The sequence below is a fragment of the Phycodurus eques genome, chromosome 1 (assembly GCF_024500275.1).
Source record: "Phycodurus eques isolate BA_2022a chromosome 1, UOR_Pequ_1.1, whole genome shotgun sequence".
Taxonomy (NCBI): domain Eukaryota; kingdom Metazoa; phylum Chordata; class Actinopteri; order Syngnathiformes; family Syngnathidae; genus Phycodurus; species Phycodurus eques.
Window position 1 is genome coordinate 37,150,240 of NC_084525.1, and position 24,017 is coordinate 37,174,256.

General features: G+C 41.5%; 2 protein-coding genes across 2 annotated transcripts; both read right to left on the reverse strand.

The window, feature by feature from the left end:
• Positions 1 to 355: 355 nt before the first annotated feature.
• Positions 356 to 4,417, reverse strand: LOC133414127 (cyclin-T2-like). The gene is made up of 4 exons (XM_061699276.1): positions 4,391 to 4,417; positions 3,216 to 3,423; positions 3,077 to 3,147; positions 356 to 2,997 (listed from the first exon to the last, which is right to left on the reverse strand). The coding sequence occupies exons 1-4, from the start codon at positions 4,415 to 4,417 to the stop codon at positions 1,978 to 1,980; spliced, it is 1,326 nt and encodes a 441-aa protein (XP_061555260.1). The 3' UTR covers positions 356 to 1,977.
• Positions 3,348 to 24,017, reverse strand: LOC133410180 (cyclin-T2-like). The gene is made up of 6 exons (XM_061691009.1): positions 23,806 to 24,017; positions 23,244 to 23,325; positions 23,028 to 23,156; positions 9,410 to 9,470; positions 7,741 to 7,803; positions 3,348 to 5,109 (listed from the first exon to the last, which is right to left on the reverse strand). The coding sequence occupies exons 1-6, from the start codon at positions 23,961 to 23,963 to the stop codon at positions 4,829 to 4,831; spliced, it is 774 nt and encodes a 257-aa protein (XP_061546993.1). The 5' UTR covers positions 23,964 to 24,017; the 3' UTR covers positions 3,348 to 4,828.

Genomic DNA, 24,017 nt, shown 5'->3' on the forward strand with positions numbered 1-24,017 from the left:
CTCCAAAACATCAAACCTTGGCTGTCCCTCTGATGAGGGACTTCTTAGATAACCTTTTTCCTTGTATTATTTCCTGTACTGTGAGGTTCCACCACCAAGTCTCCTTCTCTCCTTTCCTGCCAGAAGATACACCATGCACTGTCCCTCAGCATTCATCCTGGCTTGGGACCGGCTTACAGTTTGCACTGGCTTGTGCCCCCCAGTGGGCTGCATTCAATTAGGCTTGGGTGTGATCACTGAAAATTAACCAAAAATTGTGATTAACCACAATTAATTCAGGATTTAACAAGGGGGTTAATTACTTTTTCACACAGGGCCAGGTAACTGTTTTATTTTTCCTTAATAAATGAAAACATTTAAAAAACAGCATATTAAGTTCACTTAGGTTATACTTGTCTGATATTTACATGTTTGATGATCTCAAAGAATGCAAAAAATTTATTTGAGAAGGGGTCCATTACTTTTTCACAGCACTGTATATATACATATATATATTTCCCTTACCACTTATATAGTCTTAATTTGAGTCAATTTTCCCATGTAGTTATTAGTTCGAAGTTGTGTTTCCACGTGGCTTTCCTCATCCCACTCTGTGCATGATTTGTCGGAAGTGGGTGTCGATTTCACCTCTTGCTTGCCGCTGAAAATAAATCGTCAGCCTCCCACCATTGTGCCGTACAAGTCCAGATGGATCACTTGCGCTAAAAATGTCCCCCATTGTCTTTTCAGTCACACTTCAAATTAGATGCACAAGTATACTTGGAGGTGTAGTTTTTTTTTTTTTTTTTAATATTCCACCCACAAGTGAGTTAAGGATGCTGGATTGAACCATGCAAAAACATTAGATTTCAAACATTTCCTGATGTTTACTTGAGTTTCATCAATCAGTCAATGCTGTGGGCTCAAGATCGATGTAAACTGTGCAGGCAGCTTGTGAGAAAAAGGGTTTATCTTCCATGTGCAAGCAAGCAAAGGCTTAAATTCAACATTATGAGGCCAGGATTAAACCATCTGCATGATTTAGCGCTTGCTCTCACATTCACTTGCTGGGCCAAAATGAGGGGCTTAAAATATTCACAGTGAGGCATGAATTTATGATGTGAAGTGATCCATGTTTCAGTGCAAGCACATAATTCACCTTCAAGTATTTGACGACAAAAGGCGCAGTGAACAAAATAAGTCACTTTAACACCTTTATTTGGGTTCCCAATACACAAATTGAAGAGAATTGTCTGCTTTAGATTTCAAGCGACATCAAAGGCATTGACCAACAACTGTAAATGTGAACTGTAGTCCTATTTACACCATTTGTAACAGACATTGGTATTTTCGGACAATTACATTTATCACAACCCATGGAGGGAGTGGTCACTCGCAGTACAATTAAAAGGCCTCTTGCAATTTAAGTCGATAGATCAGAAATGCGCTTTTCACAGACGTTACATCAGCTTCAATTGCAGATCTAAAATGGGTCTGCTTGTGGAGCTCATGCGCTGCTTTGGGGAGATTGTAAGGGAAAAAAAGAATCACCAAAAAATAATAAGCAGGCTGTGGCCCGGTGAGATACCAAGTTTTTCATGTCTTTATATTGGGCGAGGTGGTGAGTCTCCACACAAGCAGGTACGAAAACCCAACAATTTCTTATATTAAAAAAGTTCATAACCTGAGATTTTTAGTGGAACATTAGAAGAACATAAATTAACTGTGTAAACTGCTGTGATGGCTGCAAGCACTAGTAGCTATGCGGCTTCCCTTTGTTTTAAAACCTCAAACATGCACATTAAAATTGTGAAAAGAAATTTCAACGTTTTTTGTCGCACACAGCTTGATGCATCATGCTGTTACATTGGACAGCTTCACAAGAATCAGCAGCAGTGTGGACAATGAGAAATCCATATAATTTAAGACTTTTTTTCTCTCTCTTTTTTTAAAAGTCTATTCAATGCTGTAATACGGCAGTGGGAACAACACTGGAGGTTATAAGTTCATTCCTTGGGCACTTAGTAAAGAGTCCAGCATGTCGAAAGTGTCTTTGTAGTCAGTGTGTTGGCCGTTGGCCATCAGCAGGCCGTTGGTACCATCGTGGCCGTGGTGCTCCATCATCCTCTGGCTGCTATCAGAGTAGTGGGCAGAGCTAATGGCCGCCTTTGAGCTCCTGCTGCTCTTGGACGAGTGATGGTGGTGGTTGTGGTGGTGGTGGTGGTGATGGTGGCCTCCGTCAGGGTGAGGCCTCTTTCGAGAAGAGCCTGAGCTACAATCGCCGCCGGGAGGTCGCTGGGACACGGAAGCGGTGTCCACCCGGCAACTGGCGCCGAGGGAATACGGGTGGGAGTGGCTGTGTTTGGAGTGGCGGTGGCTGGCGTGCTCCTTGTGCTTGTCTTTGCCCTGGTCGGAGCCACCGTGGCGATCCGATGAAACTTTGATCCTCATCTTGAGCTCCTCGTTAGTGGCCGAGCCGTTCTCTGCGAAAGAAGCGGGCACCCGAGTCTTTTTGGAGCTCGATTTCTCGCGCCTACCGTCACCCGGCTGGCCGCCCGGCAGAGCCTGGCTGCGCTTCTTGTGGTGGTGCGAGGTAGCGGCAGGAGGCGGCGTGTACATGTCTGTGCCAGCCTCCTCCTTGATGCCGTTCTGCAGAGCGAGCTCCGCCGCATGTTTCTCTCTGTACTTTTCCAGAGTTAAGACTTTCTGCGGCCGCAAAAAAGGGGCTGCGTTTGCAGCGACCTGCTGGGGTTTACTGGCAGAGCCGCCTGCCGTTTTGTGTTCGTGTTTCAACACAGTGAAGTCCGAATGGGGGGGCTGCGAGAAAGGGTCACTGAGAGGATGGTAGGAGGCATAGGCGCCTGTCATGGCACCCAGGGACATCTCTGTGGAGTCTGACGTTGAGGTGGAAGGGAAGAAGGAACCGGCGACACCAGAGAGGCTGTCTAACGACACCCCCTGGAATGCGCCGTCCACAGAAGGACCTTCTGTCTTTGGCTTCTTAGCAGCTTGAATGGCCTGAAAGCGACAAACAATTCAACATGACGTCGAAACACTGCAGCAAAACACATCTGGCAAATGCACAATGTCCACATACCCTCCAGTTTCGGATCCTCTTTAGCCTGCTGGGCGTCTTCTCCAGAATCTGAAGAAACTCATGTGTGAGCTCTACAAAAACAAAGAATGGCATCAAGGGCCGGCTCCCAGACGCACCGTTCCTAGGAGGGTGCCCTCACCGTCCAGCAGCTGCAGCGTCACCGTGCGGTCCACGTACTCCCACCAGTGCTTGCCATCGGTCGACACGGGGATCTCCCAGTTGGACCACTTGCAGGCAAGGTGTATACAGACGCAGGCGACCACTGTGGGCCGATACTGCAGGCAGAACGTGGTGAGGTGCAAACTGTCGGGGAAGAGGACGACAACGGGACAAAAGACAAAGGTCAGCTAAATGCTTTTAAAAGACGACGCCTTCAATCATAGCACGACATGTTTCCACCAAAGCAGAACGCTTCAGTTTGGTCTACACAGTACAGGCTTGTCTAACTCACAGGGTGTGTGTGTGTACGCCAATCAAAAAGAAGTGAACAAGTTTAGTATCCTGACAAAAGCCTGCGGGCACAGGTTGGAAATATCCACAACTTTTAATAATGGGGAAAACTAAACTGTACTGTTTGATGGAAAAATGGCTTCAGCTGGAATGCACAGGTCAATCAGTCTACATCACATACACAAGGCCTCACCTCAACACTAAGATTTTGACTTAAATTATGATATTCAAAAAATGGGGGTGGCCTTCAATGTTAAAAATGTTGTTTCTCAGTCAGTTCATTCTTTAAGTGACCAGTAAGAGGCCATGTGGAATGTGAGGCTGAGAAACAATGGAAATGAAGCCTCTTACAGGACAACTCCTACACCCACACTCCTATACTCCACTGCAAACTTCCTGTCAGCAAAGCATGGGGAAAGCCTCGAATTGGGAACTTGACCCGGGACTCACTCACACCTTATATGATTGGGAAGTCACAATGGGCCTCATTCACTATTGGATGTGGAGAAATGTTCTTATTCTGCGCACAATTTCAGTGTATATGCAAAATCACCATCACATTCATGACACGTCTCCACCGGCCAATTTTCTTCTCACCACCGTGCGTAGGCAGAGTCTGAGGAGGTTCTAAATTTGTTCGCAGAGTAAGAATAAATTCACAGAAGAACACTGATGAATCACAGATTTGTGTGTCAAATATTGTGTACGATTTAAGCACAAATTTGTCCGTACGCACAGTCGGTGTCGTTATATATGTGATTCAAGGTGGTGGTTATTATCATCACTAATTTGATGTGCAGGAGCAAGACGCACATTCTTTTGAGACGGTCGGACGCCGGTGGGTGTACTTGTGCCAGAGCTAACCTTCTGCTTGGGCTTGGCACGGAGCATTTACATCAGGTAATATCATAGTTTAGGAGTCAAGCACCCCCTAATTGACTACAATAATACAAAAATGGAGAAAAGGGACATCAGATCTTTTAGTCTTTTACTGAATGTCCTAAAATGGAAACTAAGTCCGTGTTGACATTTGTGAGGAGTGACTCCCTACAAAAAACATTCATTTTGTGTGTGCACCATAAAATCTGTCTCACGTCGCCATCTTGGAACTGCTTTAAAGAACAAAACTGAGGACATGAAGGGTCCTCCAAGACTCTCATGCCCCCTATGGAAGCCACATTCAGTTTGCAGTGTAGTTTGGTGGGTATATGTTGGTTAATTTGGGGTGTTTAAAAAAAACCAAAACAACAAAAACAAGGCTATACTAAACTCTACTCAGGCTACCATCTGAGTGTTTTTAACCTATGCACTGTGTACCAAACAACCGTGAGAGGTAAGAGACACCACTACATTCCACGCTGTGCATTCAACCCCTCTGTGCCAAAGCCCTTGTACAATACACCGCATACAGCAGCCTGGCCGGTTCTGGATTTCCAGGGTCCAGCTGCACACAGGGTGATGGACACAGGAAGGGGTCCTGCAGGACAGGAAGCTATAGTGTGCCATTAAAGTGCCATAATGGGAACAGGATAATAACCTGTTGGTAGCCATGAAATAGGAAGTCTGTGCCAAATCCTTGCTTGCTGTAAAGGAAGGAGAAAGTTGGTTTTAGAAGCCAGTTAATGGGTTGCTACAACACAGTCATGGTCTTTGGGGGTGTCACGGTTTCATTTTCCCGGCCTCATGTCTGCGTAAAGAAATAAACTGCATCTTTGGCTGCCTTCGCAATGCTCACGTTAGGTGCGGTTCAAACGAGCTCTGGTGCGATTGCTCTGCTAGTGCGGCTCATTTAGTTAAGTGTGAACGCTATCATCCAAACGCTGGTGCGCACCAAACAAGAGACAGCTTGAATGGGGATCTTGGTGCACTTCCAAGTGAACTCGGGTACAGTTCGGTTCACTTGAGTTCAAATGTGAACGCTACACAGACAAGCTTTAAAATGACATTTAAGAGAAAACAAGTGTGAGCCCCGCACCTTTAATTTAAAAAGATTAATTTTTGGAACCTTTCATGCTATCTTAGCCAGTAAAATGGATGGATTCAACCAAGCAGATAGCATTTTTGGGGGGAAATACTTCAATCATAGGGGTGGGCATTGTTTAGAACCTCACGATTTGATTCAATTTCAATTCTTTAGGTTGCAATTCCATATTGATTTAAATGCTCCAATATCGACTCAGCAAGAAGTAAAAATCCACAAATAAGAGTACATTTTGACAATTCTTTCCAATATGTATTTTTGATGCGATGTAAAAACATGCCGTATGTCACGTCACATTTTTTATCTATAGTCAAACTTTGCACCTTATTTGTGCACATGGAGTACAAAAGTAACAAACATGAAAGTGTAGAAACATCGAAAAGGTGAAGTGCATGCAAACGTAATGTTTATTTCCTCCTGAAAATTGTAATGAAATAAAAAATGTGCACAATAAATTATTCGCGCAAATGAAGTACTAAAGTAAAAACATGATGACAGCTCTGTATTGAAAAAGTAAAGCACATGTATATGTAAACAATATTTATTGATTAGAATTAGGGTTACTATTATTTGCAGGATTTTTTACATCTAATTAAGTGGCATGTTTGCGGCACTGTGACAATTAAACCATCTTTCATGTTGTTATTGCGTCCCATGGTCCAAGTGTCTTTTGTCCATTTCCTGTGTTCTGAATTTAAATCCAAAATTACCCCAAACATCAGATTTAAAAGTAGAAGTTGTTCGCTTCAAGCTGCTGCTGCCACGGCTGCTTGCTTCGTCGCTATTTTGTTGTTGTTTTGTCCACCCATACAACGCAAATCCACGCTAAGCGCCTATCAGTGGCCAAGAGGTGAATTGATTCAGAAGATTTTAAGTGAAGTTGTGAATTTATGAGCATTTATGAGAAAAATGGCAGCATGACCGTCAAGTGAACCGCACCAAATATGCTATCACAATTACTTTTCAATTTTGGTCCAGACCAGTATTAGACTTCTAAGGCTCTATTTTCGTGACTAGCGCAAATCCAGTGTTGCGCTTGGCGTTACTGCGATGGGGTGGCCTAGACCTGGTTTTAGTAATTTTGTGGACTGGCGTACCCCCAGCACATTTAAAATGGGGCGTCTGCACTGGTGCGGGCATCACCGCAGCTGATTTTTATCTTGTCCAATTAAAGTGGCTTCTCTCTTTCCCTTTAAAAGCGGCAATGGAGACATCTCTAAAGACAGAAGACGACAGAGCGAACCGTGCATGACTGGAGCATTGAACGCCAGAGGGATATCCTTTTAAAATACAGAATGAGCTGGTGAAAAATCAGTGGCGACTTAAATGTGTCTGCGGACCTCATTGGTCTACAGCCCCTCCGACGATCAATCCCCCCACCCACATAACTGCGTGTCGGCCAGTAGCTGGGATGATTTAAAAAGTACAATAAAGATGATAATAACAATTATAATGCATTCAATAAATTGACTTTTATAATGATTAAGAGGGTTAAAGTCCGGCGTTGAAATAAGTCCGTCATCCACTACACGTTCGAGGAGCTCGCGTATCTGTCTACCTGGATGAGCCCTGATCAAATTCACCAAAATCGCGTTAAATCACTTGTGCCAAAACTTAGACGTGGTCCCAGTAGGCTTAAGTTTAGATGGACTTTCTGACACCAAGCCCACCTCCAAGGGCACACCCTCGCTGAGGCGACACTGCTCAGCTTGGCACAGATGGGTCTGCCAATGCGTAGCGACTCTGGCGCCTACACGAATTGAAAATAAAGCCCCCAGTTACCCAATTGTCACATGTGCCGGGCGGATGTCAAAGGACACACCCTCGCTGTGCCGACACCGCCCAGCTTTGGCGCAGACAGGTCTGCCAAAGTGGCGAACATGCCGCACGTCTCGCGCTTGCACCAACATCAAGATGCGTCAGTTTTTACACTTAAGCGCAGCTGCGCTGTCTACAAAAATAGAGCCCCCAGTGTTAACAAGCCTGAAAGTATTTATCCAATGCAGCTGTGACAATAACCCAAAGTAAGTAACACCACTGCCACCAAAAGGTGTGCAAAAGGAGATTTGAATCTGGAGAACCTGTGACACCCCTGATATCTTTGGTTTTAAAATATAATTCATGCAATTGTCTAAGACAAACTTGGTTCCAAAATGGCACCTGCACTAAGAAAAGGTTACACCAAGAATCAACCATTAGCTAAACACAGAAAAGCACACAAAGAAGGCTTTACCTCGTACCAGCTGGGAGCACCTCACAACATCAGTGTGTGGATGATCTATAGTGATTTCAAAACCTGCAATCAAACAATGAAGGGAGAGCCATTAAAAGTTTGAAGTTTGATTTTTTTGCGAAGGAAACACACACACATTGCAGAATCAGAATCCTCTTTATTTGACAAGTATGTCCAAAAAACACACAAGGAATTTGTCTCCGGTAGTTGGAGCCGCTTTAGTACGACAACAGACAGTCAATTGACAGAGAACACTTTTGAGACAAAGACATTGACAAAAACAGTCACTGAACAATAAAGGTTTGTTAGTTATCTGGTAATGCCGGTACAAATTATTATTACTTTTTTTGACAATTGTGCAAAAAGATGCAGAATCCTCTAGCACTTAGAGCAGTTCGAATGACTAATTTCGCAATAGTCCGGTGCAATGACCATTGTGCAAAGGGCGCCCAGACTTCAAGGAGTGCATGTCATAAATGTGAAGCAGAGTGCGTAATGTATGCAGACGACACGGTTTTCTTTGTTCATGGTCGCTCCAAAGATACTGTTGCTGCTAAACTCACTAAAACAATGTCCTGTGTCACAACTGCAGGAGTGCTGTCTACAGCTAAACGTTTCTAAAACTGTAGGCATGTATTTCACTAAAACATAGTATCACCTGACCCCGACATACTTGTTAATGGAGAAAAAATGCAAATTGTCAGCCAATACAAATATTTTGGGTTAATAATAGATTCACAGCTTTCCTTTAAAGCTCATATTGACAAATTGTGTAAAAATATCAAATTAAACCTCGCAAATTTTCGTGCAATTTGATATGAAATGTCAACTAAAGCCACAAAAATGTATTTACATTCAATGATTCTTAGTCACTTTAACTATTGCATAAACAGTTGGTCCCAGGATGGTCAGAATGCAAAAAAACCATTGGAAGTTTTGTACAAACAAGTAATTAAAGTGATGGATAAAAAATCAAGGCACTATCATCACTGTGCAATTTAAAAAAAATACAGTCTTTCAAACTGGGACAGTTTTCACATATTTGCAGATTTAAATTTGATTTATAAAGTACTGCATGATTTGGCTCCAGCTCCTCTGGCTGAGTTCATCAGCCAAAGAAACCGCTCTGAGCGTGTCACTCGAGGCTCTGTCAGAGGTGACCGTCTCATTCCTCTGCGCGGGAGCACTTTCAGTAAGTCAGCCTGGTCAGTGAGGAGCGCTGGTGAGTGGAACTCAGTACCTGAGGAGGTTAAACTGCTTACAACATACAAGGCCTTCACAAAAAAACTGAAAATGTGGCTAGTTAACATCTATAGCTGCCAACACTAAAAGACAAGTATGTTATGATGTTTTTTTTGTTTTTGTTATGATCAAATGATTTGTGGTTTTATTCTCTCTTAATAGTATAGTAAGTCTTTGATTATGTATCCTGTATTATATTGTCTTGTAGATTACTGATTTTTTACATCATGGCCAGGGGACTACAGATGAAACAATTTTTTTAACCATGTGTTTTATGAAATTGCATTGTCCCCTTTCAAATAAATTTATTTAAAAAATTAATTAATTAATTAATTTTAAAAAAAGAAAAAAGGAGTGCATGTCATAAATGTCGGTGACAGTGCATCCTGTTCAACGCGTGGAAAAGAGTGACGGTGCCTGAGCTTACCCAGCGTTTGCAGGACGATGGTTTCCAGTGCTACAAGCTCTTGTGACTGCTGATGGAATGCCTAGAAAACACCAAGGCATCAGACTACACATATGTACAAGGTTGTATGTTGCATCTTCATCCGCTGTTCTGGGTTACACATAAATTCCCCTTAATGCAATGTCGATATGTTGTAGGAATATTGAGTCTCTGACGGAAACTACAGAGAATCAGGGGGGATACGTTCCAGAAAAGGAAGGTCAAACAGTCGTTTGGGATTTGTAGTTCTTTTACTGTGTGTCCCCTAGAAATGATCATTGGGTAGGAGCCAATAAAAAGGCACTGCTTCAAATTTTGTGGACTGTTATACCGATTATTTGATTTGTGGATGGTTTTTCATCTGTTAGTAAGTTAATAAATATTTGAAAATTGCATTTTTTGTTGATATTTTTTTTTATCTCACACTCGACAAATACTTTGCATAAAAAATGTAAATCTAATACTGAAACGTATAAAAACTAAACTAAAACAAAGAAAACATATAAATCTATTACAAATTAACAAACCTGCCAGAAAAACTAATTACAACTGAATCTGAAAAAAAGTCAAAATTCAATAAAAAGTAACTATAATGGAAAACCTAAAACTACTATAACCCTGCCCTGAACTCACTTATTGAATTGCCCACCCTTTTAGGAGAACCTTAAGCACTTTTCGCCGAGTTAGACACAACCTGCAAACATAATTTCACCTACAAAAACACGTTTTGAATTGCATAGGGGTAAGCACAGCTAGCAAAAGTGAAACTCAATTAAAGCACAGGTGTCTCAACATAAATACAGAAACTCAAAACTGATCACACTTGTGGCTAATGAAGAAACCAATATAAGCCAGTTCAGTGAGTACTGAAGCTCAGCTAAGCTAATAAACGCACACCCATGAAGTTACTGTACTATTGTCACATCCTGAAATGCTAGCTGCTCAAGTGAATCAGAATCATCTTTATTTGCCAAGTATGTCCAAAACACACAAGGAATTTGTCTCCAGTAGTTGGAGCCGCTCTAGTACAACAGACAGTCAATTTACAGAACACTTTGGAGACATAAAGACAAAAAACAATTGTGCAAAAAGATGCAGAGTCCTCTAGCACTTAGAGCAGTTCGAATGACTAATATTGCAATAGTCCGGTGCAATGACCATTGTGCAAAGGGTGCTGAGACTGCAAGGAGTGGATGCGGTTTAAAGTGACGAGTAGTGCGATAATCTGGGACAATGTTGGTTGTGCAAATGTTACAGATACTCCTCCATCAGTGTGTAAATGGCGCAGATGCTACTCTGGCATGATTGGCCAGTATATGCAAATAGTGCAGCATGGCGAGACAACTACAGTGAGTGCACGAGTAATACATAATTGGCCCCACAGAAATGTGACAACGAACTCAAGTTAAAACATTGCCAGCTTATTGTAATGGAATTATAGGTTAGGTGTTTAAGAAGTTGATCGCAAGAGGGAAGAAGCTGTTGGAATGTCTACTAGTTCTAGTTTGCATTGATCGGTAGCGCCTACCTGAGGGAAGGAGCTGGTGACTGGGGTGCGGAGGGTCCAAGAGCATTTTGCACGCTCTTGTCTTAGTTCTGGCAGCGTGCAAGTCCTCAATGGTGGGTAGGGGGGTACCGACAATCCTTTCAGCAGTTTTGATTTTCCGTTGCAGTCGGAGTTTGTCCTTTTTTGTAGCAGTACCAAATCAGACTGTGATGGAAGAACACAGGACTGATTCGATGACCGCTGTGTAGAACTGTCTCAGCAGCTCCGGTGGCAGGCCGTGCTTTCTCAGAAGCCGCAGGAAGTACATCCTCTGCTGGGCCTTTCTGAGGACGGAGTTGATGTTGGTCGCCCACTTCAGGTCCTGAGAGATTGTAATTCCCAGGAACTTGAAGGTCTCGACGGTTGACACAAGGCAGCTGGACAACGTGAGGGGCAGCTGTGGCGAAGGATGCCTCCTGAAGTCCACAATCATCTCTACAGTCTTGAGCGTGCTCAGCTCCAGGTTGTGTCGGCCGCACCACAGCCCAAGCTGCTCCGCTTCCTGTCGATATGCAGACTTGTCACCGTCCTTGATGAGGCCGATGACCGTGGTGTCATCTGCAAACTTCAGGAGTTTGACAGTCGGGTTCGCTGAGGTGCAGTCGTTCGTGTAGAGAGAGAAGAGCAGCGGAGAGAGGACAAAACCTTGGGGCACCCTAGTGCTGATGCTGCGTGTGGATGAGGTGGCCTCCCCCAGCCTGACCTGCTGTGTCCTGCCCGTCAGAAAGCTGTAAATCCACTGGCAGATGGCAGGTGAGACGCTGAGCTGGAGAAGCTTGGTTGAAAGGAGTTCTGGGATGATGGTGTTGAACGCTGAGCTGAAGTCCACGAACAGGATCCTCGCGTAGGTCCCTGCACTGTCGAGGTGTTCTAGGATGAAGTGCAGTCCCATGTTGACTGCATCATCCGCAGACCTGTTCGCTCGGTAGGCAAACTGCAGGGGGTCCAGCAGGGGACCTGTGACACTCTTGAGGTGGTCCAGCACGAGACGCTCAAAGGACTTCATGACCACAGATGTCAAAGCGACAGGCCTGTAGTCATTCAGACCAGAGATTGCAGGTTTCTTGGGGACTGGAATGATCGTGGAGCGTTTGAAACAGGATGGAACTTCGCACATTTCCAAATATCTGTTGAAGATCTGAGTGAAGACTGGAGCGAGCTGGTCCGCGCAGACTTTGAGGCAGGATGGCCGCTTTGTTAATCTTCTGTTGTTTGAAGATGCGTCTCACATCCTGTTCATGGATGGTTAACGCAGAAGTCAGAGGTGTGGTTGTGGTCGCGGGTGCGGCTGGGTGGGTGTGTGGTGTGAAACTGTCCTTTTCAAATCTGCAGTAGAAGGTATTTAAGTCGTTGGCTAGTGTGCTATTGTTCTCAGCTTGGGGGGATCGTCGCTTGTAATTAGTCCGCGATTGGAATGCATGCCAGACTGATTTAGAGTCGTTTGCGCTAAACTGTTTTTCCAACTTTGCTGCATAGATCCTCTTTGCAATGTTAATTTCTTTAGTAAGCTGGTTTCTAGCTCGATTATACAGGGCCCTGTCCCCGCTCTGATATGCGTCCTCCTTAGCTTGGCGGAGCTGCTTAAGTTTAGCAGTGAACCACGGCTTGTTGTTGTTGAATGTGCGAAATGATTTTGTTGGTACACAAACCTCTTCACAGAAACTGATATAGGATGTGACAGTGTCCGTATATTCATCCAGGCTGCCAGCTGAATTATCAAAGACACTCCAGTCTGTGCAGTCTAAACAGCTTTGAAGTTCCAGCTTGGCTTCATTGGTCCACTTTTTGACTGTTTTCACTGTAGGCTTCGCACATTTAAGTTCTTGCCTGTACGTTGGTATTAAGTGAATTAAGCAGTGATCAGACGAGCCCAGGGCTGCACGAGGTATAGCACGGTATGCGTTTTTTACCGTAGTGTAGCAGTGGTCTAAAGTATTACTTTCCCTGGTAGTAGTCGATGTGCTCCTTGTATTTAGGGAGTTCGTGGTTGAGTTTAGCTTTGTTAAAGTCCCCGAGAATAATGAGGGGTGAGTCCGGGTGGGGTTTTTTCAATTTCGTTGACTTGTTCGGCGAGCGTTAGCAATGCGGCGTTCGTGTTAGCTTGAGGCGTAATATAGACTCCAGCCAGTATGAACGATGCAAACTCACGTGGCAAGTAGAATGGTTTACAGTTTAGTCGTTGGCTAGTTTGCTATTGTTCTCAGCTTGGGGGGATCGTCGCTTGTAATTAGTCAGCGATTGGAATGCATGCCAGACTTATTTAGAGTCGTTTGCGACTCCAAATGCGGGCTGCAGTGGGTGCTGAGCACCGTGACGCCCGTACACCATTTTTAGTTGATATGGAGGCATATCCCGCCGCCCTTTGTTTTCCCCGATGATTCCATGTCGCGGTCCGCTCGATGAATGTTGAAGCCGGGAAGCATGACGGCGCCATCGGGTACAGCGTCGCAAAGCCAGGTCTCCGTGAAGCACATGGCCGCGGAACGTCCGAAGTCTTTACTGGTCTTTAACAGAAGATGAAGCTCGTCCATTTTGTTGGATAGGGAGCGTACATTCGCGAGGTGGATCGACGGGAACGCTAATCCGTGTCCTCTCTTGCGGAGCTTCACCTGAATACCGGCTCGTTTCCCTCTGTGGCGCCGCTTCCGTCTCCATGCGTCGAAAACCACGGACGCCGCTCCGGTGAGTAACTCGGGGAAAAAACTGAGCGGATATTCGAAAGTTGGTGACAGAAAGTCCGGAGTAGCCTCCTTGATGGTTAGCAGGTCTCCCCTTGTGTAAGTGAGTCGTGTAAGGTCTCATAAGACGGACGAAAAACACAAGAACAAAGACAATACTAAAGAGCGCGTTACCGAGGCGACCACACTGGTAGGCGCCATCTCTCCAAGATGGCGCCTACAGGCTTGTTGCACAACAGGCTCCTTATGCCTTTTTAATTAATGCCATCTTTTTTATACTTACAAGAAATCCTAAGAATGCCAATAAGAAAAAATGCTCTTGAAAGTAAAATTAATTTTTGTCTTTTCTTGCCTCACTGAAAATATTTCTAAAGAAAATTGTTTGGTGCTCAATGTGAATTTAAGAAATAAAACAGTTGATTATTAAAAAAAGATAAACAATTGGTCATTCATTTTAAGTGAAATGGCTTATTTTTCATGTGTATTCATAATTGTCTTTAACCAACAAAAATATAATTTATGGGAATACTTGATTTGATAATAGTTTTAATAGGATACTCGAATACTAAAAATATTGGATTGCTGCAGCCCGATAATACATAATAGTAAAAATTTATTATTAGGAAATTTGTATCAGAACGCTTTAGTTAAAACACTGTGTATGTGATAATATGGAATTAATTTTGTTTAGTAATATGACAGTAGATAATAAAATATTTGTTAAGCTAGTCAGTCAGAGTGGCAAGGAGTGCCAAGTTATCAATGTCCTTACACCAGTGATTTCCAACCTTTATGGAGCCAAGGCACATATTTTACAATTGAAAAATATCACGGCACACCAATAAACAAAAGTTTCACAAAAAGTGGACACATTTATTGCTGTATGTACCTCATGCCATCGAATAGAAGAGCATGTATTTGTTCTGTCTGTCACTATACCTGACTGGCATAAATAGATGAAAAAAGACACATCATTTCTTGTAAATAATTTTTTGAGCAATTACGTAAAATTTTATAATTTCCCACAGTACACCTGAAGCGCGCTCACGGCACACTGGTTGAGAATCACTGCCATACAGCACTGTTCCTGTCATACTGTGTTACATATTTTTGTTTGCACATGAAGGACAAAAAAACCTGTTTTTGTTTAAAATCCCACTCTCGCCCCTGCTATTTGCACTACTTATCGAACCATATTAAAAGTATCTGTACTCCTGTGACAGAACACAAAGTCAATCTTTCCGCATATGACATCCTTATTAACAAGAACCCAAGGCATCACTTCAAACTGTTTTCAACGTCATTTAGACATTTTTGCAATTGTCAGAATATGCTATCACTTGATCAAAATCAATAATACTCCCTACGACGACTAACTCATGGAATCCTGTGGACCAAAATCCAAACTTTCCTATTCCGACCGGGAAAATCAAATATCTAGGCATTGATATACCAGCAAAACCTACAGAGTTAAATAATTAAAAATCACATATCACTACTGGAAATTTTTTTTGAAGATTTAAAGAATTTCAAATTAGATGTGGTAAATTCCTTCAATACTATAAAGTAAAACAACAATCCTAAAAATATTCTCAACACACGTGAATACTTAGAACTACTCATTTTTATTCAGAAAATAGTCTAACTACTCTCACAAAACAAAAGTCTCGTTTCAAAAGTATACAAATGAATCTAAAGTACTACCGTAATTTCTTGTGTATAATGCGCACCCATGTATAATACATACCCCCAAAGTTGACCTCAAAATTCCGGAAAACCCTTGTACCTGTGTGTAATGCATTTTTACAATGCATGATTTTGCTTGCACTTTATTTAAACACGTAATACTTTTTATTTACTTGCTCTTATTTTGAAATTCACAGTCCTACGTTTATTTAGTAAATGAGAAAACACACAGTTGTGCTAATATGTTTGATTACCCAGGCAGAATTTGTAAAATGTGTACAATTCTTTAAAGAAAACATGAGGGGCAAAACATTTAATTTTATTTTAATGGGATTCAAATTAAACTGTCAAGCATTTTAGAAAAGCATTATCATAAAACAAAACATAACCATAAATAAATTAATGATGGTTGTTGCTCAGTCATCAGTCGTATTTAAAAAAAAAAAAAGATTTTACAAATTCTGCCAGGGTATGTAAACTTATGAGCACAACTGTACATATATGCAGTCATACGTACCCCTGTCATATTGGAATGATAGTGTAGGCTACACCTTTTTCATGGCGTATTAGAATGAAAGTGTACAGTTTTTTTCATAACCTCTAGATGGTGGCATACATTTATAAAATGGGAAAGTTTTTTACATTTTTTCCTATACCTATGTATAATGTGCACTATTGACTTTTGACAATGTTTTTTTGGGGGAAAATTTGCATTATACATGAGAAATACAGAAAAAGACCTCTCACTGTCTACTGACAATGATTACTGGCCACAAATCTGCAACAATACATTATCAATTACAAAAAAACAGTAATTTACAGCTAATCCAGTTCAAAGTACTCCATAGATGACACATTTACACAATATAGTATGCATAAAATGGGCTATTCAAAATCAAACATATGCACTTATTGGACTGAAAACTTCCGGTGACTAGGTTCACAGAAACTCTCCTCAGTTTTGAACTGTAGGATTCCGTTTTCTCCTAATCTTTGTCAACTGGGTGATTTAAAAAGTATAGATTGTCCAAATAAACATGCTCAACTAATACTTGTAATTCTAGCAATCGCTAAAAAAACTATTGTTAAACTGGAAAGATAAGCTATCAACATTAACCAATGGCAAAATCTTGTCATAGAGTATATAACACTAGAAAATATCTCTTCGAAATGTAATAAGCAAATGGATAACTAAAAAAATAAAAAAAATAAACTGGTCACTGGGTTTCCTAATTAACACAAGATGTACTAGCGGATCGCCGATGTTACGTGTGCTTCGTGGTTTCGCTGGGACCACAACCAGTGCCAGGACCCGCAGCACCTCAACACGAAAATACAAAAGACCAGTGCATCAAATACGACACGGGCTGATCTGATGAGCAAAAATTAAACGTAAATGTTTTATTGCTTAAACGTAAGAGTAGATGTCCGTTCCAGAGGTGGGTAGAGTAGCCAAACATTGTACTCAAGTAAGAGTACTGTTATTTGACAATAATATGACTCAAGTAAAAATTAGTCCTCCAAAAAATTACTTCAGTAAGAGTAAAAAGTACACAGTAAAATAATTACAAGTACCGAGTAAATAGTAAGTAGCTTCAGATTTTTTTTAACCACAGCATGAACATCAATAAAAACAATTACAAAATATAATGTGAATATGCAAATTCTGATGTAACCGCGTGTGTGTGTGTGTGTGTGTGTGTGTGTGTGTGTGTGTGCACAGTCAGTTCTCAAGTTATAAGTGATCTGAAATTATCAAGTTTGGGCAGACAGGGCCAGACAAATACTACAATACATGAAAGCTGTGTTTTTCTTCGTCTCAATGTAAACACGAGTAGCGCTGTTGTCTTCATGATAACGGCGACCTTCCCAACATGGATGCCACGTAGGCATGACAATCAGCGGGGTTGGCTTATCTAGTGTTCATACAAAAATTTCAATTTTTTGTCAATATGGGGTGTTGTGTGTAAATTAACGTGGAAAAAATGAACTTAAATGATTTTTAGCAAATATAAAAAAAGAGTGAAAAATTTAAGGGGGTCTGAAAACTTTCCATACCCACTGTATGTATAATGCATTTTTACAATGCATGCTTTTTCTTCTTCCCATATGATCAAAACATTAAGTATTATCTGTATTTTGTTAGTTTTTTCCCCAAAATAATAATTATGAAGTTGAGCACCTTATTTGAACACATAATACTTATTTTGAAATTCACAGCCCTACTTTTAGTTAGCAAATGAGAAAACAGTTGTGCTGATATGTTTGATTACCCAGGCAGAATTTGTAAGATGGGTACAATTCTTTAAAGAAAACATTAAGGGCCAGGCGAAACACATTGAATTTTATTCTAATGGGATTCAAATTAAACTGTCAAGCATTTGAGAAAAGCATTACCATTAAACAAAACATACCAATAAAGAAAATAATGATGGTTGTTGTTCAGTAGTCATTCATATTTAAAAAAATAAATAACTAAAAAATATTTCACAAATTCTCCTAGGGTATGTAAACTGATGAGCACAACTGTACATATATGCAGTCATACGTACCCTGTCATATTGGAATGAAAGTGTAGGCTGCACCTTTCTCATAACCTCTAGGTGGCGATGGCATATTGGAATGCAAGTGTAGTTTTTTTCATAACCCCTAGATGGTGGCATACATTTATAAAATGGGAAAGTTTTTTCCATTTTCCCCTATACCTATGTATAATGTGCACTATTGACTTTAGACAATTTTTTGGGGGGGGGGAGAAAATGTGTATTATACACGAGAAATTACAGTAGCTCTTCGCATTAATCAGTAACCAATTGGGGTGCGCGGTATAAACGGTACACTCGGTAGATGGTATAAATTTGGCCAAAGTTAGCAATTTGGACTTTATAGTCCAATTGCGATAATGGTAGTTGATGCTGTCATTGCATCTGTCTCAGTATAAAAAGGGCTCAAGCACATCTGATCAGTTTTTTTAAACCAGATCCAAGCTGATTTGAAAAATAAAATAAACTAAAAAAAGGACACTAACCATGTCCATTCCGCCTGCTCCTGGCTACTTAGTTAAGCTCTAATCAGTGTCCTTTCATGGTGCAGAGCAGTTCAGCTGCCGGGATGTGTGTGCATGTCACGGGAGCACCGGCGAGAGAGCAGAAATTGTGAGAAAATAAAATAATTTTTAAAAAAAAATTTGCCAGCCGAGGGACCAGTCATTCGCGCTTGCATGGCCAACTTAGGAGGCACCATTGTCGGCCAGGAGCGAGTGCGCACGTGGTGGGGGGACAGCGAAGCAGCATGAAAGTTGGGAGGGGAAAAAGAAAAGAGTCAATTTACCTAATCCTTGCCTACATGGCGGAATAACAAGCAACACTTCTGACAAGTATCGCTATCACAAAAAGAGGGTGAGGCGTAATTCAGAATAAGATTATATTGTGCAAAGGAGCCTTTCACAATGTGTAGCGTCTAACGTGCCGCTCTGAGTTTTGGTGAAATAAACTCTCAGTCAATTGGGTGAGTGAAACAATATGTTTATTCCAACATTGAGACAGCACCAAGGTAAATAGTTGGTAGCACTTTTGCACTGATGGTTTTTAGCGTTTATTTTAGTCTTCAAACCAACGTAAGACCCGATGACATAAAAAATAAAAACCTTAACATTGAGCTAAAACTTCACCACAGCAACTTTACATCACTATGAATTGGGACAAAATTCACATAAACGTTGTCTCACAGTATCACAAACACTAACCTTGTGCCTCATCAGTGGGTAAGGAAAGGAATCAACGTTTTATAGCATTTGGTTCCATCCACTGGAGAGGGAAAGAAAAAAAATCACTGGTGCAGTGTGAAGTTACTTTTCGTGCCAAAATGCTGAGTTCCGGTGCGTACCCTTCAAAATAAAAGGCTACAAGCTTGAAACAGGAAGTCAAGTTAAAACTTGCACATATAAACCATGACGTGATAAAAGTCCAAAATAATTTTAACAATGTTATATTTAACTTTTAGCTGAAACATTAATTAATGAATGCTAAATCAATTGGGTTAGTTAATCCGCATTGTCCATATTTGGCTAAGTCCGCTCCCTTTCCACTGATTGGTTGCCTCCGTGTCGAATGCAGTGTTCCCTCGCCACTTCGAGCTTCACGTTTGCGGCTTCAGTGCTTTGCGGGTTTTTCCAAAATATTCATTAAAAAAATAGATAAAAATTCCGGCCATATCGGCAGCCATATTGCGGAAAGACGCATTGTTTCATGTAGATGCGCGCGAGAGAAGGTTTCCCTGCATGCCAAACAAAGAGAAGAGTTGACTCAGAGGCTTTGTACATGCCTGTACTGTACGGGCACGAATACAAAGCGCGTGACTGGATCCCGGCGCGACATTGACCAATGAGAGCACGAGTGGATTTATCCCGTGAGTTCATTGGCTGGGCATCATTTTTGTTTAAGCGCTAACTTTTTTTGATTAGTTAAACCCTTACAATGCAGCCGAAGCGGTGTGCCCCTGCGAAAGCTTCCTCCGGGGCACCCAAGAAAAGGTGAAAAAGTGAAACTTTTTAGATTTGATCACCTGTGGCACGCCATTATGGCGTGAATGAATCTACAGTGCGGTACATCAAAAAAGAGGAAGCAAACATCTGCAAAACTGCTTCAATAAGGAACCAAAACGTGTGGTAACTCCGCATAATAAGAGACGGGGTTATGTCCTTGTACAGAGGAATGTTGAAGCAAAAGAAAAACCAAAGACAACAACTGCCCATCACCGTGTTTTTCTCCAAGGTAAAACCCCAGCTACACCATCAGCGCCTCGAGGAGAAGAGTCTCCGAGTGAACCTAACCTAAAGCCTCTACGAGTCAATTGAGAGCCTCTCCTCCGCCACCAATGCAAGCCACTTCGCCTCTCTTAGAAGGCAATGTTGATGAATGTTAATTACTGTATAAGGTTTTATAATTAAAGATTTAACTCAATACGTGTATTGTTGTAATCTTTGTCTCAAATATGTAAAGTATAAATACTGCTTAAATATTTTAAACATTCTGGTACCCACATACACAAAAATCCTACTTCGCGGTTTTTCTCCTTTCACGGGGGGTTCTGGTCCCCATTAACCGCGAAAAACGAGGGAACACTGTACCCACTTGTGAGAACAAACCTGTTTGTTATTTTGACACCGCTGGCTCAGGAGCGCCACGTAGATAAACTCAGGAAATTTGAATGACCAGATTTCAGGCCTCCTGACAGAAAAACGTCGAGACACAGGAATGCACCATAGACACAATATTACATCCCAAATATTAGAAAAAGTTGTTTTAGCAAAATGTCCCCTTTAAACTGTCCACTGCAAGATCTTTGGTTCCTCAGCTTGGCCGCTACATAGCGCAACGTCCCATCTGACTCATAGTTGTCCACGCCAATAACTCTGCTTCCCCCACCAACGGAGGCGGTTCAAACAACGAGATTCTCCAAGTAGTATCACAGAAGTGTTATAGTGCTATAATGTTCACGACTGACTGAGGTGTTTTGATTAACATGGAAACGTTGCATCACCCAACGATATGCAATGCTAGTACACCAACTGTTGTTACCCCCACACCATTTAACCAATTGTAATGTAAAGAAATCATGAAAAATAAGGCCCACTCTTATTCTTTTTTTGCTTCTAAATCAGTATTGTTGTTGTTATTATTGTTATTATTATTACAGCGTAAATATGGTGGCTCCCAATGGAGCTCCTATGTGACAGAGATCTTTGTTCTTTAACAAAAAAAAAAAAACAATTCTAACTACTGTGCCAAATAGACGACGAACCCCCATCTCGATAAATGACGTGACGTTCACAACGATATGCCGATGTCTCACGGCTGTTCCGATTAAATATGGTGCACATTGTGTATGCATCCGATTGGATCACACACACATCACATACAAACAGTTGACCAGAGATCTTAAATTTGAATGATTTCAAGTTAACCCGCCTACTATGTGATTGGTCTGCTGAAAACGAGAACTACATCTGTCAATCAAATGTACGTTGCTGTGCGCTTGTCGTCAACTATTGGCTGAATAATGTGTGTCACTGAGGTTATGCTTAATAAACAGTGAACGTTTGTTTGTGTCAATTGGGGACTAACACAGGCAACAACTTGGAGTGGCGCTGACGTGAACAACTTCGCCGTGGTGGAGCGAGCTGTCTAGCTCCTTAGCTTATTAGCTAGCTCGTTAGCTCGTGGCCGGGCTAGTGAACACAACAAAGAGTTAACTTTGCCTTAAGTGTCTCTGTTGTGTGAATCTATACACTCCAAATGAAGCAAGGCTGTGGAGTACTTGACGGAGCAAACACCGGCAAGTGTACTAGTTGGCTGGCATTCCATGAGCCCACTAGCGGCCAATGACATAGCCGTCCAACTCCGTTGGCTCATTGTGTGATCCGCACACCACCTCACCATAACAATGACCATTTATAAAGCCCGGCAAAACTATCGCGACTATTTTATTTATCGAACAATAAGTTGATATAGCAATTATCGTGACAGGCCGAGGAGGAAGCCAATTTATTCTGTTGTATGAATAGCAACAGGTGGATACCGAGCTTTAATATACCTTTTGCCATACAATGGAAGCGCATTTAAATGTTCTGCCTGCCACGAAGCACCCCTGGCATAGCTAAACGAACAAAGATATATATATATGATTAATAAAACTAATTAAAACAGTAAAAATACGAAATACACAATACAATTTTCGTAAGAGTAAATGTATACCGAACTGAACACCGTCACCTAAAAACCAAGATACGAACCGTGGATTTTGTGAACCCTTCCACCCCTACTAAGCAGGTAATTTAATATGCATCTACAATGAAAATAATACAACAGCTATGCAGCAAGCTCACACGTCTGAAAACAGGAAAATAATTGGTAAGTTACATCACACATCAGCCAGGAGACATATCCTTTAAGGTGAAAAGTATATATTAATATATATGACATGATAAATGAACATAATATCAGCAATATTTGTTTCCACCATTCAGTGCGGAAGTTTAATTTTGAAATCTGCACAATAGATAGAATCAACATTACATCTTTGTTTTTTTGTGGTTGATGTTTTATTAATTGAGCTTTGCTAAATTATTATGAAACCCATTCAGAAATACTGTATGTCTATGATAATTTTTACACTTCAGTTTAAATCATAATATACACCATTACTGAGAGGGATTCAAATTACACCATGATAAGAATTTTAGTTTAATTGTAGTTTATTTTTAATATTGCCCAAAAAGTAGCTCTTATTTTCAAAAAGGTTGGACAGTACAACATCCCTCCCTCTTGTGTGATATTGCTTACAAACAACAATAAACAGTTAATAAACAGTCATCGGAAAAAAACATTTTGCAATAAACGTTAATGCAAAATACATTTTGATCCGATATTCGATGGAATAATCAATACTATAGAATATGGTAGTACGGATATATAGTGACAGCCCTACTCGGAGAATATGTTTTCATCTGTGTTTTTGAACACAATAACAAAAACACCATTAAATCAATTTCCACTAAACATTAAGGGGTGCCTTCACACTGCAGTTCTGTTGTGGTTTGAAGCCACTGGTGAGTTCAAATTCCTTTTTCAGCAGACAAAATCATCCAAGCGCACCAAAATGTGTCACGCAAACCAGATGCCATACTCACATTGCTCTTAGTGTCTAGTGCAGACTCTTGGGGGTTTATGCAGGCATGAGCTATTTTAATGACGTGCTCCAGTTTCCGGGGCTGCTCCTCAACTTTAGCTGCCAGGAACAAGGTTGTTTGGGAAATAACCTAGGATGACATACGTCTGTCCGTTACTGTCATTATCAGTACAGCAACATCTGTTATTAAAACCAGGTCTTAGTTTGCAATACTTACATTTCTGTGGAACTTGGTGAACGAGTGAATCATATAAAATCTGTGCATGTACACTATAGCGGTGTTGATGATCAGTTGAGAGCTGGGTGCACAGTTAAGGGGGAAAAAATGTGATGACGACATGGGACCAGTTACAAAGACACACGTTAAGCGCTCTACATTGAGTAGAAGGCACGTGTACACGTTACAAAAAACAACTTTATACGCAAACTTAGCGAACAAAAAAGGACTTGACAAAAAGTAAAGACTTAACTTCTTGGGATCTGATTCTACGGCGATTACGAGATCACTGTAGGAGCTAACAATGAAAGGTACAAAACAAAAGCTAACCTAGCGTGAAGGCCCGGACGCCATCGTCAAATTTTGAGTTTTAAGGCTACGTGATAGAGACCACTTTATATATTTAATGAGGAGATGTTTGCTAAAGGAAAACGCAGAATAGGTCATTAATGAATATGTCGCGAGAATGAACAAAATATGCAATGCTAGCAGTTTTGTACGCTAATGCTAACCCAAGCTAGCCCGATAAGTGGCGAGCTCGCCTCTGGCTCAAACTGGATACACGTTGAGCCTCTGGCCGATGTCTTGGATGAGGTTGGCAGCTTGTTGTCGATAAGAAAGCTCCCTGTCGGCCTCGATCCCGCAGCGTCGAGACGGCGTGTTTTCAAGCTGGTCCCGGGTGAAGAGCCATTTGGTTGAGGGTCCCCGGTGCACCGCCATGACGCTCCCACAGCATAGCCCGAGCGGCCGGGTAGCATCCGGAGGGAGCTAGGG